Source organism: Erithacus rubecula (assembly GCF_903797595.1).
Source record: "Erithacus rubecula genome assembly, chromosome: 2".
Lineage (NCBI taxonomy): Eukaryota > Metazoa > Chordata > Aves > Passeriformes > Muscicapidae > Erithacus > Erithacus rubecula.
In genome coordinates, this window is record NC_136685.1 from 56,070,432 (window position 1) to 56,087,510 (window position 17,079).

Sequence of the window (17,079 nt, forward strand, 5' to 3'; positions counted from 1 at the left end):
CAATACTGCAGGTGTTCACAAAGCTGGAAGGGTGGCAAACCAGTGGTGAGGAACTAATAATGTGTTGCAGAAAGAAGCTGTTTCTGCTGCTGGAGCAGGGTGGGGAATAGGTAATGGGTATCATCATGCTCACAGCTATGAGGAATAAGGGCACACTACTTCTGTCAAGTTGAGATCATTTGTACTCCTAACATTGTCAGATGTCTCTAAATATCACTTTACAAGATGCCTTCAGACTTTGCAAAGCATGGTCCACAAATGAAACTCCATGAAGAGATGCAGGGAGTCCAGAGTGTGCTCATTATTTTTCACTACCATCAATACAAGATAATGACACAGTGCCTTGATACTACAGTCTGGAGACACTGAGCAACCAGTTATCTTTAAGCACTCACTAGCTCTGAGGTGATTACAAACCAATAAGCAAAGTTCAGAGTTGCAAGGTATGTCAAGCTGGGGGAATGATTACACCTCTACAGAAGCTACTGCATTTATCTACAGTACAAAAAGGGAAAAAAATACACCATAGTTGTAACCTGAGCTCCCCAAGGGGCATAGTCTATTTTCTCTATGCCTGAACACACAATTTCAATACAGATCTAGATTTTGGCAGCTCCTCTGCTGCCTTTCCTCATGCCTTGCAGCCAAGGCTCTATGTGCATGACCAGAAATCAGCCCTTGTGTTTGCGGAGCTCAAGTAGATGATGTTTCAGAAAGAGGAGAGGTGTTGGGTTGCAGGTTTATCACAGAGGCAGGGCATCTCAGACTTTAACTAGTGCACTGCTTAGAGAGTTTTAGCATCCCATTATCAGGATGAGAATGATGCCCAGGCTGCCAAGCTGGCTAGTGCCACTGGCTGCAATACTTGACAGCCTTCTGGGTGTGTTTTTCCTCCCCCACAGTTGGCCCCTTTAAGCTGGTTCCTGCTGTGGTGATAAATGCATATGTTGATATTTCATGGGGATTTGCAACTCAAGCTAGACCTCTGAGTCACTGGTGATCTTGGGATAGGACTTGAGAAGAGCTTGCCCACTTATATTTTGCCTTCTTAGTGTCAGTTTTTAGGATGAAGATCCAGCTCTGTAAAATGACACATGAAGTTGTAATGGCTAGAATTCCTTTTTTAGGAGCACGTTGCTCAAACCACTTTAACTGGTCTGATGCTGATTTTGAGTTGAGGCTTAAAGTACCAAAAGCAGCAACTTCTAAGTGGCATTCAAAGGACCCTCTAACCTGGTGACACAAATTGCCTGAGATTCCCTTGACACATCAGCTTACAGACTGACATCCCTGTCCTGGAAGGAATAGGAAATTTAGCATTTACAAACAGGCATTTTTCCTATCTGTGATCTTTTTCTAATGGTCTCTATCACCATCTGGGGCTGCCTTATTCACAGGCATTGTAGAGAGTTTACTGGTCATTGGAAGGACTGCTTTGTGTGAGCAGATCCCCTGGGGGCAAAAACCAGGTCTCTACATCGACAGTCAGTACACTGATAGTCAGATCTATGGCTACAGATAAGAGCTTGAAGGTATGGACACAAGCAACTTTACTTTGAAACAGCTGGAAGGAAGCAAAGCATAGCAGAGACACTGTCCACCAGTTCATCAGCAAGGCAGAGGAGAGTGCATGTGTGTCCTGCAGGTAATCATCAGCCAAAAATGCACTGAATTTGAAAGGGCTATTGACACTTGATGATGTGATCTTCCACATTCTTTACTTCCTGGAAAATAGGAGACAGTGAGGTTCATTTATGTCTCCCTAAATGAGTCTTTTTTTTTCCCTTTACAGTGTTTATTTCTAAGAAAACAAAAATATCTTTCACAAAAAATTAACCAGCAGATCCAGAGAATGACTGATGAAAGGATGTCTAAAGCATGCACAGACCTAGACTAATAGATGTAGCAACTACTGAATTATTCATGTAGGTGCACTGATTACCCTTGATTAAAGACCATTTTGTCACCAAAGAGAATAATATCAGAAAAGAGAGAAGGGGTCAATTTTAATGTAGTATATCAGGACTTTTGCAAGTAACAGCTCTTCCTTGTAGCCCAAATGTGTATTCCTTATCTTTGTCTATTAAGAATGAGTGATTATGAATACTAATCTAGCCTAGCATAACTTCTGAATAGCAATAAAAGAAACTCAGCCTTGAAAAGAACACATACTTGTGTCAGTCCAGACTTGTGTCTCAGATACTGAAAATATTTTGTGAGCATACAAAATCCTTTTCACAAAAATGTTAATGCTACACTTATCTGAAAAGGAAGCTTTGCTTTGGCTCTTCCAAATGCTGGAGTTCATCTTGTGGCTCTCTACCTCTGACCACCCTCTCGTCACAACAGCTCAAAAGATGACATGCCAAAAAATAATTTTGCATAACAGCAACTAATGTGCTTGTAGTTTTTTCTGGCCATCTTATTTCTATCATGCAAACCAATATATTCGAAACAAAAACACTTAACTCATAAGAAAAAATCACATTATGTGTGTCATGGCTTCAAATCCCCCAAACTTATTAAAGAGTAGTAACTTAGAGCCATGCTCTGTATTTTTTCCATAATTGAGAAGAATCTTGTTATTTCAAAGTTGAGTTCTGACTGATAAGCTGGGCAGAGTGACACTGAGTAGACTGCAAGTTTTTTGCAATAGTTCTGGAAAGTTAATGAGTTTCCAATTTGTTCTCTTTTTCTGCTATTTATGCTTTTAATTTGGGCCTATTCCACTAAAATAATGATGGGTAAAACATAAATATCTATCTTGGTATTGAGTCGCTATGGAAAATATTAGGAAGTTTCCAGTATACCCACAGGAAAAAATCCATTTCGGTATAGATTGGTACAACTCCAATTGTCAAAGGTTGCACATGAATGCATGCACAGAGACAGAAAAAAAACCCCACACAAGGGAGAGAACACTTCAAGAAGCAGCTTGAAAAAAAGAATAACCTGAAGTGATGAATCATTAATCCAAAACATGTACTGCTTTCAAAATTAGCACAACTCCTAATGTGATACTTTCCCATGTATTCAGCCAGTTGTCATTTTCCAGATCTTGTCATTCAAATATATACCTAATGCCATTAATTTGTTACAGAATTTTTTAATTCTTTTTTGAAGTGCAGCATATGGATGTCTTCTATTTTTTATACCATACATACCTCATTCTAAACTTAGAGAATTCCATAGTTGTCATTAAAAAGCACGTAGACAAAATATTTTATGGTATCTATAATAAATGCAAAGAAATCAATACAAACAAAACTTGGCTTAGCAAACTGTACATACATAAATATGTTCTTTGTTTTTCAACTTGACATTCAACATTTTTTCCTCATAAAAACTTCTGCAATCTTATTTATTACATCCATTTTTTTTTTTAAACCTTAAAAAAGTGCTTCTCAGATTTACACCTTGTGCATCCAAAGCAAAAGTTAGAACACCATGCCTGAAACAGAAACCACAGGGAATAATACATTGCCATACAAGATTCTTTAAAATTGTATGTTACAAACGCTCTAAAATTCCTTAAGCATTGGTTATTTTGTATACTGTAGATACTGAGAGGGTATTAACAAAGACTGGCTAATGGGTCATTTAGAGCAGCACACAGGAAAGGATCTACAGTATCAAGTCCTTGGCTATGCATAGTACAGGGCAATGACCTGGATATAAAGTGGCTAAAAGATCCCAAAAGCTGTACAGAAGAGGTTTCCCTCACACACACTGCATCCTCCTCAGTACCCAGGATGCGAGTATTGAAATGATGCTACTCAGTAATACGTTGTGCAGTTTGATACTGATACAGTGACGCCTTCCCAGCCGAGTGCCAGCAGAGAAAGATGTGGCCGCAGCAGACAGGTAAAGCTGCCACGCTGAGCCCTGTCACCCTTTAAAACCACCTTGCTCCCAGCCAGCACTCCAGCAAGGTCTCACAGCTCCCCTTCACAAGGGAGGAGGCCCATTCATGTATTTTAGCATGGGGTGGAAAGAGCGGGCAAAGTTGTTTGCCATAGCACAGCTGTAATCCTCCTCGGTCATGGGCACCAGGCAGGCCAGCCCGATCAGCAGCAGCAGCAGCAGCTGGAGCGGCAGAGCGGCTCTGAGGACTCGCAGCAGGAAGGACGGACACTGCCAGGCTGGCCCAGCCTCAGAACGGGAGGAACCTGAGCCACCTCTTGTGGACCTGGGAAAAGAACACGGGCAGTTGAACACACTACAACATTGCTGCAGCAGAGGCTGCCCTCGGGCACTCAACCTTCCCTGAAGGGCAATTCACAGTTTGCACAGACTTTGACTGACAACTGCAGAGGTATTTTTCAGTGAACATGCTTCTTCCCTAACACTCTTAAGAGACCTCGGATTTCTAGACTGCGTAGGAAAACACCAAATGATCACAACAGAAGGGGCTTTGTGACCCCATGGCCTCTTTGTCATTTATGGGGAATACTCTCCACTTAAAGCAGGGGAAAAACGAAAGTTGGGCCATACCTGCCATATTTGTTCAAGGCATGCTGTCTAAAAAGGTGGGCCTTCCTTTTTAAAATGGCCAGTTGCATTGGATTTGCAGCAGTTTCTACATTTGTTTATGTATAAGATATCCATGAAGGTACAATGCATTGAGATTCAGTTACATGATTTTGTCAATCAATAAACCAATATACAGGTAATGGAGTCTTATTTTCTCCAAAGCACATTGTGTTTTGAATCTTGCACAGAATCAGCAAGTAACATATATCTGCTCAACTGACTTGACATCATCACCTTCCAAGAGATTTTCTCCCTTATGTTGATGGATCTGACTTGAAATGACACATACCTATCACATGTCTATGAGGCAGGAGAGGTCTAACACAAATATTTCCCAAGAACACTTAAAAATTAATTTCATTACTTTAATGAAAGATATAGACATAAATTTCACATTTTTCTTTTTTACTGAAACTGTCAAGAGCTGAAAAGAGTGACTAGGAAAGATTAAATCTGACTGAGTGTCCTAATTAAATGGCATGGGAAAATACTGTCTTTCAGCAGAAGCCAGAAATGGAAGAACTCAGAGCCCTCAAGTAACTTGCTTCAAGAACTCTGCTATTAGGACATTAGGTCACGAGTTTTGTCTCAGATGGGCTGCTATAATACATTTGCCTGGTTGCTATGATCATGAGGTCTCAGAAAACCTATGCTTTCCTAGAGTTTAAGAGATAATTCTGATAAGGAGACAAGGGTAATCAGGCTTATTGGCTGCAGTAAAGTAAGGATGGGGTGGTGCTGGTTCCTCAGTGTTTCATTGACTTCCCCTTGTTCTTTTGATCCTGTCTCCTGATAAATCTGAATCTGTGTGGGGAGGCATCCAAAACCAAAAATATCACCTTCAAAACAATGCCAGGCTTAGCAAGGATTCTCTTCCCACATGTTCAGAAAATAATTATTTCAGTGCTTGAGATTATTTTATTTTCTTGTTCATATATGTACACCACCCCATGGTGAGGACTTCAACAAAGTCAGGCAAATTTGGTAAAGTTCAGATGACCAAGAGATACATAAACACTAATTTACAGATATGCTAAATTATTAGCTTGGAACTAAGTATTCCAGGAAGCAATGATGATCAAAACATCAGATCTTGTGTGGTCTGAATCCACATTATTGTAGCCCAGATGGAAAGCTGCTTATCACATAACATAGGATCACATAATATAAAGAAGGTATTGAAAGGATATTAAGGCACATTAAACAGCATCAGAGCATTCCACATTAAAGCTCAATTAGATCAGGACTTCTACTGTCTGAGAATACCAAGACAGAAAGTTAATGGACTGAGGCAGGAACCAAGGGAACAAGGAGTGCTTAATTACCTTCCAAGCATTTGATTGCACAGCTTACCTATTTACAAGGCTCCCATTGTATAAATGTTGTTAATCCAAATAAAGAAAGACCACATTTCTGCAGTTGCTAACTGGTGTTTGATAGTGAGCAAAGTGTTGTTTTCAACACTGGATGTCATAAGGGGAATTTCCAAAAAAGCTAAATTAAAAGGGAGCAAAGTTAATACCTGGTTTTTCTTTTCTTTTACCTCTGCTTTTAGCAGCACAATCTGGGACTTCTTGCTTTGTGTTTCCCAAAAAGAAATTGTAATGTAAGCTTGCATGGCTGATCTCAAAAGGAACATAAACTTTACCATTTTTTCTGCAGTGGAGTAGGGTATTGAAGAGTAATACTGCATAGAAACAATTAACAAGTAAATAATGATATGTTACAAAAACATCTTCAGAGGGGGAGTTATAAAAAGTTTGCTGTACTGCCTGTGTTTATGACAGATACACCTCTGCAATCTACATAATTGGCTGAAAAATTGAATGGGTCAGCTTAGAGTGTTTAATAGATTTTGTAAGGAGAGATGGTTAAAAATATACATTGTTAATAAAAAAAAAAAAAAAGCTCACTATTTTTAAGGACAGAACACCTATTTACTCTGGCAGGAGAAGGGAAAGCTGATGTACTGTGTGCCACTTTGGAGAAAAATGTAATTTCTGTTCTTGAGCTTGCTCTAGCTGTCTCTTCTGGCTGCTCCATCATTGGTCACACTGTGAGCAGGGAAAGAGGTAGTGCCATCTGCTACTCACTCCAGTACACAATTCCTACTTAGTAGATGAAAGAGGGAAGCACAGCTGCAGTCCTGGCCAACAGCAAGCTTCTTCAAGTCAAGAAATCTTATGTACTAACCTAAGTGCAAGCAAGAGCTACCCTTACTTTGAGAGTAATGTCAGTGGTATTGGAACTCTTCTCTAAGCATTTCAACAGGGGAGAAGCTAATTTGCTAGGCTATAGATAGGATGGTCAAAGTGAACTTTAATTTCATCTCAGGGGGGAACCTTTTTGTAAAGATGATTGCTACTTTTTTCCCAAGGAAAATATGGTTGATGTAACCAATCTGTATGCAGTAAGCATCTGAAAGCTTCCAAAAAGGAATTCATCATTCCACTGAAGCTGATAGAAATAAATAAAGTGAATTTAATGCTAAGTGACTAATGGAATGTGGAAAACAGGCTTACATTGAAAGAGGCACTGCTGGCCTAGTAGGATGGCATTCACTGCAGTTAATCAAGAATGAGCCTTAATTTAATATCTTTATTAAAAGACTATTGCATAAAATATAATAAAAGTAAATTTCATCTCCATGATGACAGGTGCTGAAGGTCTTTGCAATTACCAGACAGGATTCAGTTCTTGCACAGAGAAAAAGTGGGTGAATCCAGTAAGTTTAAGAAGCAGCAGTTGTATATGATATTTGTGTACCAAGCACTAAGTAAGAGCAAGGGAGATAACTGGGAAAAGAATCATGGCAAGCCAAACCCAAGCCTTGTGTTTGAGCTACTGTGTAGCCATGAATATCATTTTGTGGGCAAAGTTACAAAGAGTGATGTGGTTTGGTCCGCTCTAGGAACAGTAAGTGACCTTTAAAGATCCACTAGTCATTTGGGGAAGTCTGGGGAGAGCAGGAAATGGAGGTTGGCACTGTGGCACCAAGACTTGAATAGAGCTGCTCAAGAGAGACAATGTAAACACCCCTGAGCAAACTGAACCACTATTTTAATCTTTTAACATTTTAATCACTTAAAAAAATTCACAGGCAGAGATCCAGGTGTGCGCTTATGACAGCTCCATTAAACTGATGAAGAAAGAGAAATTGCTTCTTGGATTTGCTTTCCCACCTAGCACGACTACTAGCACTGCTTGGATGAGAGTCTAGTTAAATCCACAATGCAATGTCTAGTTTAATCCTGTACCTTGCTTAGCATCACACTATATATGCCTGTCTTTTTGTGATGATAATGGAGAAGGTGAAGTGATATGATAATTTTTATACTCAAAACATGGCCCCTCTAATTTTTTAGATGAACTTTCCTTCACAACTTCTTGTGTGCTAAACCTTTTAGGATTGACTTTATTTCTCCTTTATACTAAACCCTAACAGGGTTTGCTGATCCAGTGCAAGATCAAACACAAAGTACTCTGATCAGAGGCATGTCAAAATATTAAAGCACACAGTGACAGCTTGTACCGCATTATCAGTTAAAACCACATTATACATCAACCACAACCTGTCTGGCTTGCGCATTTGATTAAGCTTCCTATTCAGCAGTGACTCATTCGTATTCCATGCTTGTCTGAATGACAAATTGAACATTGTGTGGTGCTGCTACAAGATGTGTTAATAAACAGTGCTGGAAAGCCTTGATCTGAAAGGTGCCTCAGCAATGCCAGTGCTACAACAGGGGTTGATCTCAAAGCTGCAAAGCATTGCTAGCTGCTCTTAGAGCCAGGGGCTCACACCTACAACCAGAAACCTCAGAAGGCTGGCAGAAGTGGTTTGACTACACAGGAGAGTGGAAAAGCACACACAATGTGTTCCTGGAGTACAATGGTGCTAGTGCAAGCATGCTGATCTGTGAAAGACATCGCCCCCTCCTCCTCACTGTTGGTGGCTGCAGAGTAAAGCCCCTCTCCTCCCTTTTTTTCCTCCCTATGAGAAACAAAACACCAAACTTCATAGCAGGATGGAGCTGAATAATTACTTCTCCATCAGACAGAAAGATGGAGTTTACTATACCCCCTATTTTCTATATGGTTTCCTTTTGTTTCAGAAGAAAAAATATCCTTAAAAGTAGGCAGCTTCTTAGTGCAATGCATGTGGAAGCAGTAACGGATACTTGTTCTATTTGTTACACAGTTTTACAACTATGCCACTTTACTCACAGTCCCTAACTACAGATATAAAGCAAAATTTTTAAAAGAACTGTTTATCTATATAGTAACTGCATATCTACATGGTAAGTAGTTTTGCTCTTTACTTCATTTATAATGAGAATAAAGTCTTGATTTGCTCATGAAAAAAATAATACTCTTAAGGTATTTTTCTTGTCTGCTTGTTTGTGTCTCAATCACTGTAGTAAATTTAGTGTTCACTTCTTTCTTTGACTCTAACAGAAGTTATTTTTTTAAAAAATTACTTAATTTTGCGTTTTCTTCTTTCCAACATAAAATCTTTGACTCTAACAGGAGCTATTTTAAAAGCAAATCAGTCAAATTTTGATATGCAGACAATAAATGAGATTTAGGCTAAATGAGGTTTATTATTAGATTTAATATCACACTCTCTGATTATTTTAGCAGTGTGCAAGACACTGAAATAGAAAAAGATGCCCTCTTTACACACGTTGGCTTGCTCATTTGCTTTTTTGTTTTTTTTTTTAACTTCGCAATTGTAGAGGCCAGTAAACGGATCAGTGAAAGAGCGAAGGTACACACATCACACTGACAACAACAGGAATGCAGAAGCACTGTTAGCTGCAGGGATGACAGGCTGCTGGAGACACCGTGGAATGCAAGAAGCTGCAGCTGCAAGCCTGCTCTCTACTGGTCAGACAGAGATGGGGCGGTGTGCTCCCGGAGCAGGGCAGGGATGCGAGCGCCGGGCCAGCCAAGGCAACGCTAGCATGTCATACTGCAGTCGTCTGAGCAGGGGAGAGAAGGGGATCCCGACTCTCAGGAGTCTCAGATTCTGACTTTTAGTTCTGAGTCTAACGTACTGAAAACCCACAAACTGAACAAAACTTTTCAGAGGGGAAAAAAAAAAAAAAAAGGAATAAATAAATAAGTAAATAAATAAATAAAAAGATGTTAGTATGTCTCATCCAGATCTGTGGGTTTTGTGAATTCTAGAATAAGATATTGGCCTATTACCTGCCTTAATTTAATATCTAGAGGTAAAGAGGATGATAGAAAGTGTTTGCCATGAACTTGCTAGCATTCCTCTTAAATCACAACAAAGTAAAATAATCATTAAATAACATGAGTGCAAACACACACTCACCCTCATCAGGCATATGAGAAATGTTGAGTACATGGGATTTCTGTGAAGCAAAAGCTGCAGATGCCCAAGGAATAACTTGTATCTCTATTGAACAAAAAATTTGAAGCAATTGAAAGTCCCTTTTGCCAAACAATTAACAATAGGGAAATTACCACTTTTTAGTCCTGACCACCTGATAGAGTCAGTGGGACTGAGAGGAATCACGGCCAATTTCTATCATCCTCTTGTTGTTCTAGAACAGAGTGTGGAAACCAGGAGAATAAGGTACCTGCTATGTGGACTGCTGACAGAGGGTCCAGGCTGTGAGAGACTACATTTGCCCCGTGGCTGTTTGCAATGAACAGGGGGTAAAGAAAGAAGAATGTTCAGTCCAGGCAAATAAAGACAAGCTACTGATGAAATTAAATTAAAAGTGCAGCAAAGGAAACATAAAAAAAAAAAAAAAGAAAAATCAAATGAAATGACCAATACCCACGAACCAAGGAAACTGGCTTTTCTTTGCACCAAGCTGAGTATGAAAATTATTGGAACATACACAGGGAACTCAAAAATAACAGCTTAGACATCATGTTTATGAACAGTAGCTCTGGGTTTTAAAAAAAGTCTCTAGAAATCTAGTTCAAATATTTTTAATATGAAATAGATGCTATCTTATTACAATGGATTTAAAAATGCACATGAAGAAAAAATTACATTGTCAAGGAGAAAAGGTCCAAGACCCTCCTTTGACATGTTTTGCCTCTTCTCCACCCCACGATTTTGAAGGCCAAATAACTGTAGGCACATTATTGTACTCACAGCTATTTGCTGGATTATTTAATGCAGTTAGATGTTTATAATCCTGATCATATTTCTTTTGTATTTGTATTTATTTAGCATATTTGGCAGTGAAATTCTAAAAAGTATCACTTTAGTCTTCAAAATTGTGTGGGTACAGAATCCAGAAGTTTGAAAATTAGACCCAAGGAATCATACAACTTAGCTATGAATTATGAAGAAAAAAAATGGAAAAAAGTTATCATGTACATGAACAGCAACAAATTAGAGACAGAAAAATCCTTATTAAATATTAAGATGAGACCTGTGAACCTATCACAGTTCTACATGCTCTCTAGACAAAGATTTATGGTAAAATACTTCTCAATTTCCTGTAATGGTCAGGCAAGCTTCAGTTACATCTGTGATATCAGAGTTTTTAGAAATTATTTAGGTTTAAATTTAAAAGATAAAAACCATTGAATTATAAAACAAAATGTTAGGGTTTATATTCTTTCTCCTTTGGAAAAGCCAGTATTCCTTTACATTCTCATACTAGCATCTAAAAGGAAACTAGTGAATGTAAACAAAAATTTAAAAAAATAAATAAATTTCAAGAGCCATAAATTTATCAAGACAGAACCCAGAGGCTTTACAAAAAAGTGCAAATGGAAAAACAAAACAAAATAAAACCAAACCAATCTGATTGTCTTAAGAACTAAGGAAAAAAAGCAAATTAATCAACCAATAGATTTGCAGAAAAAGACAAAATAATTGCAGTTCCAATTTGGGCTCAGAGTATGGAAGTGTTAAGTACTAGGCATGTACTGCTATATTTCTTGAATTTTGTGCCAGCGATGTAAATGGACAACTCCAGAGTTGCCACCATAGCCATTGATTAGGTCCTGCACAACTAGCTGGTTTGAACAATGTTTTGTGCCCTTCAGCTCTACTTAGCCATTCATCCAAAGTCTCAATAAGACCATCTGCAACCTGCATCAGAAATGACAAAATAACTTATTGAGATTCTTGATGAAGCAGCTCTGAAGAGAAGGCCAAACAGAAACGGAGGACTGATTGTACCAGACAAGACCAGACTTTGAGGTGCTGCCATCACTAGAGCAAAATACAAGAGACACGACATGCCATACCATGGTAAACCAACCACACTGACAGCCCTGGCTTCAGATAGTATTTACCACTTCTGATTTCATGCAGGATGGGATATGCAGCAGGGTTGGGGAAAGCAGCTGTGTTTTGCTTTTGGTTTATGCCATTTCCTTTCCTAACAAGTGAGAAGGGGTGACTTCCAGGTGGCTAGAACTGCTGTAGATATCTATAGCTCCCACCCAAGAGGTGGAAGAAAATAAATTACATGAAATTACCGTTCTCTGTCTGCTTGGAGTGCTTCTTCCAGATACAGGACTCACTGAGCCTGATGTGTCTAATTCATCGGAAGACCATGAGGACAATTCCTAAAGTTCAGAAGGAACGGAGCTCAGAAATACACAAATAGCTGCACAGGTAAGCAAACTACAAAAATTACCCTGAGTGAAATTCCAGCAGAGTTATTTCCAAGGCAAATAAAATAAAGCAGCTAAATTTTGTTACCAAATTTTAAAAGACTAAGGCATTACATGTTTTCTCTGTCAGTCCTAAAGGAAAAGAAAAGCAAATAGTAATTAAAACTTCATTTGTTTAGGTGACACATTTTTCACCAAAGTCAATACAGGGGAAAAACCACTTGTTCTTTACTGGCTCAGAATTTCAAGAAGAGTTTGGTACTACAAAGATTTTAATTAAACGGGCAGAAATACACTAGAATGAGAGAAGAGCTGAGTTCTTGTGCTTTAAGCACTCTGCTAATCCAAGTCCTTAAAAAAAGTGAACTAAAGGAGATCCTTGAAATCTTTACTCTGTATCTGTCACTGCTGGCAGACATATGTGTAAGTCCCTCTCAAACACCTGAGATGCACAATAACTTGAAAAGGTTTGGACTATAGCTCAAAGCCTAAGAAGCACATATAAGAGACTCCTTACCTTAGTATAGATTTTATTTTATGCTTTTTTTTTTTCTCTCTTTGACAGAGTGCGCATTAACTTCATTTCCAGTGACAACTGACATACTACAATTTTCAGTACTGCTACTGGAATAATTATCTCATATACTTTGCCAGTTGACTGATTCAGTAATAGCAGGGTAAACAAGAAGTTCAGTAATTATCACTACACCAAATAGAAAAAAAATACTGAATTTAACTACCCCTCCCCCCATATCAGAAGAGATATTTACATGATGAAGTTTAAGATTACTTTATGATATTCAAGATTACATGTTCCATCTTTATAGGCACTGCAAACCACAGAAATAGAACAGCCAATAGCAATGATCAGAGAAAGGCAGTTGAAACAGCAGCAAACATGCTCAGTGAACAGAAAGGAATAAAAATACGTGACTTACCAGTTGACTACTTGAAATGTCTAGAATTTTCTCTAGGTCTTTAATATGATGTGTAACCTCTTTCAAGAGGAGCTTCAGCCTGTTTCCAATGACATGTACCTTTTCTTTGGCTTCAAGACAATCCTTGCCTTCAGCATTGACTAGCAATTGGCAAGACATATCTTGCAGTGATGCCACCTTCAACTGAGACTCCAGAAGTTCACGTCTGATTTGCTGTTGCCAAGGCAAGCATCAAATTTTTTTAATAGCAGTCAAAAAAAAAAAAGCAAAAAAGTAAAACTCTCAAAACTCAACATTTTAAATTAAAGAAATGGAAAAAAACAGACGCAATACAAATTTCTATTTTGACAGAAAGATATACAGCAGCCTAGTAGTCACCTGAGATTTAAAATCAGATGTTGTGTTATTAAAGAAAGTGAGTGGTGTTCCCCACCAAGGTAAATTCAGTCACTGACACTGGTCCCACAGCTCTGTGTTAGCACACAATGTACAGTGCTAACCCTCATGAGAAAGATAAATCTGATTAGATGTTTTTCTGGTGATGTGTTTTGGGAGAGAAAGGTGTGATTATAATCCTACCATCAGAAGTCTGTGATGATCCTGCAGAATTTCTGAGTCCTGGTTTGGATTGATGGGCACAATCTCATTTTTTCTTCTGTCAATATTCTCCAACCAAAGCAGCAAACCATGGCTCAGTTCATGGAAATCCTGCAAATGATGAATCATGGTTTTAACAGGGTAGCAAAGCATTCTAGTCAAATTCAGGTTTTTAATTTATCCTCTGATACATTCTATTAGCTGAACAAAATAACTTCCAATAAGTACACAATAGAATATTAGAATACTACTCCAGAAATGACAAATTTTGTCAATTTTGGGCCGTTACATGTTTCAGGTAGCGCAGGTGCACCCTTGAGAAAAACATGCCAAAGCTGTATTTGGGCAAGTTTCAGATGGACTGTGAGCACACCAGGTAACTGAATGGTTTATATTTTCAGCGTGTGGGCTGCTGACAATTCAAGATAGGCGCAGTACAGACCTGGCACTGTATTAATGCGTCCTGCAAGGAGCTGCGCCAGTCCTCGATCATGCTGCACACGTGCTCCCAGCGCACGTTCATCTGAGACAGGCGCTCCTGGAGCCTCCTGCTCTCCTCGCTGTCAGACTGAGTGAACTCCGAGCTGCACAGGTTGATGGACAGGATGATGGCTTTGCGGTTATCAATCGCTTTCTGCAGCTCCTTGAAGGTGAGACAAAGGGGAAGAAAGAATGGAAATTGGTAAATCGCGACTTTCAGAAACATGAAGCAGAGAAGGCACCAAGACTGCAATGATTTGCCATCAGCAGTTGCTGAAAGGTACCATATTGTAACAGTCTCTTTACACTGGATATGACACTTCTGGGCTCACTCTGTGACTTTGCAAATGTTTGCTCTTTAACATCTACTAACATTTTACTGTGAACATAAACAAGAGCAACCCAATTAAACTTGTAAAGTCTTAAAAGCTTGCAGTCAGAGTTGGATTTTAAAGATCTGGCTCATGTTTCAGATATTTTAAAGACAAAGTAGGTCCAACAAAATTTAAAGATGTAGCACAGCTCTATTTTAGCTCACAATAAAACTTTTGCCCTCACTTCTCAGTTTTGCTGACAATCACAAAAACCGACATATTTTCAAGTGGAAACTGCTGTCACGAGTATTTTAAAATAAAAGCTTTTACTGAGAGAAACAAAAATATACACAGAATATAAAGAATTTCAATTTATAGAAGCACAACTTGTATAAAAATTCTGATTTGCTTACATTGGAAGTCACAAAAGAAACCCCACTTCTTTTGGTACTAATGGGCGTTCCAAGAGAGGGTGAGATAAGAACAGATTTCTTATGAAATGCCCTGTTTTTCGCCTCCTTTACAGCATTTACTTAAAAGCACGATGTCACAGTAACCTTTGCAGTGCTTATGGCAGCTATATTTGGATTACAGTGAAGATGAGCATTGACATGGATCACTGCCGGAAACAGCCTTTACTATCTGATCACCTCAGCCCTGGCACGAAGCACAGTGCATTTTGACACTGGGTGCAATATTTTCATGCCCAAGCTTTTAAGGTACTAGTAACTGAATGTGAGGTTGTGGACCACCAGATTTGCAGATCTTTATAGCTGTGAAATATACAAGAGATGAAAAAGTAACATTCAGATCCTCTTGCCCCTGAGATGAAAAGTAGCATTCGGATCTTGATGCATCTGAGAAGAAAAGAAATGTTGCAAAGGGGCATAAAATTTTTCCTATGTTGCACTGGTGACAGGTTACAACCTCTTTGGACTCCTTGTTCTTCCAAACCAAGTAATAATGTCTCATTGAGGCATTTCTTTTAAAGCAGCTATTTTGTTACCAAATTGAGTAGAAGAGAATTGATCTAACCTTGCACTTTTAAAAAATTTCATCAATTTGTGTGTCATCAGGAGTTATCTGTACATTCTGGAATTACAGAATTGCCACTATACCATTTGTACAGCCAGTGGTATGTTTTCCTTCCAAAAGGTGATTTAGAAAATCAATTTCTGAAGTGACTTTATCAGCAGCAGCCTACTATGTGGGGAAAACCAGCTGGAATTACTAGCAACCTCTTCAACATAGTTGCTGCACTCAGCTTTAGAAGGTAACTCATGGAAAAGAGAAATAAAACTCACTTTCAGTTTTTTAATTCTGCTCTCAATAGTTTGTATGTCAGTGCTGAGATCAAGGCGGTGGAGCTTCTCCAGTTCCTCTTCAGTTTCTCCCAACCAAGCCCAGATGCTATTTAGGTCGGAGTTGAACTGCTGCCATTGCTGAAGGTTCTGCTTCATCCTCAACTCCTTGCTTAGAGCTTGAGCCTGGATTAATTCCCATCTTTCAATTACACCTGGAATTGCAAACACCAAATTCAACAAAAGCCAAAAAAACCCCTACTAGCTACACACACGCACACAATCACATAAATTGAATTCTGTTCGGGACAAAAAGATGCTCCTTAAAAAATCTAAGTCACAAATACCAATCACTTTAAAAGCTAAGTTAGATTGAAGAAAGTGGTGTTGGAGTAAAAGAATGAAGAACCTGGATGATTCCAGTGAACAGGCAATGTTTTTTTGCTTTGTGTCAGACTTCTATGAGTAGAATTAAGCTGATACGTGCATTTCTCTAAAACAGATTATGGAGGTAAAAAAAGACATCTCAAATTACCAGACCAGTGCAAACGAGATAAGAAATATGGATATATCTAACTTACCACACATATTTATTATTTTCTTTGGTAGTTGTGCCTATCACAGTTTAATGCCCACACCTCACTACACTTGCCTTAGGTACTGATGATGCATTGGATAAACAGCAGCACTAGCAGGAAATAAATGAGGGGCTATTTCTTCTTGCTAGTTATCATGAAATGTTAAAGCAGTAGAACAAGTTGTATCATTCTATCAACTTAAAATTTACAAATAAAACCCAAAACAAATTAAGAGACTTTATAGGTAGCATATCTTGTCAAGCTAAGAATGGAATGATGCCTTTATAGTCTCTGGAAATCCATGTTTCACAATAGAATCTCTTGTTCTACACCTGATGCTTTAAATTAGTCAGGTGAATACTTCTAGCAGGTGAAAATAAATTTCTTTATCGTAGGCAGATAATCTTAGAGGTGAAAGCTAATGTTAGAAGAAACAAATTCAGACCTACATGTTTTGTACAGCAATATAAGCAACGTTTTTCATGAGAAATCTTACAACAAAAAACACATTGCATCCACAGCCATTGTATCCACAGGGACCTCCTGAAAGGCTTAGGATTATGTCTCATGATATGAAGGGGTTCTTAAAATGGACTCATATGCCTAAACATTCATATGGGATACACAGGGAATACTTATTATTCCTTAAAATTCCTATTAAAAGATCTTAAAGAGAACAGGTAACAGACAGTTATATAAATATATATGCCAGCAA

General features: G+C 38.5%; 1 protein-coding gene across 1 annotated transcript in view; it reads right to left on the bottom strand.

Annotated features, from left to right (window-relative positions):
- Nucleotides 1–1,794: 1,794 nt before the first annotated feature.
- SYNE1 (spectrin repeat containing nuclear envelope protein 1) overlaps nucleotides 1,795–17,079 on the bottom strand; it is a 283,485-nt gene continuing 268,200 nt past the window's right edge. Inside the window, exons 141-147 of the mRNA XM_079330874.1 lie at nucleotides 15,790–16,001; nucleotides 14,134–14,334; nucleotides 13,674–13,802; nucleotides 13,095–13,307; nucleotides 12,019–12,108; nucleotides 10,146–10,204; nucleotides 1,795–4,189 (exon numbers count right to left, since the gene is read on the bottom strand). Coding sequence (XP_079187000.1) covers nucleotides 3,949–4,189; nucleotides 10,146–10,204; nucleotides 12,019–12,108; nucleotides 13,095–13,307; nucleotides 13,674–13,802; nucleotides 14,134–14,334; nucleotides 15,790–16,001 — 1,145 coding nt within the window. The 3' untranslated portion in view covers nucleotides 1,795–3,948. The remainder of the gene's footprint in view (nucleotides 4,190–10,145; nucleotides 10,205–12,018; nucleotides 12,109–13,094; nucleotides 13,308–13,673; nucleotides 13,803–14,133; nucleotides 14,335–15,789; nucleotides 16,002–17,079) is intronic.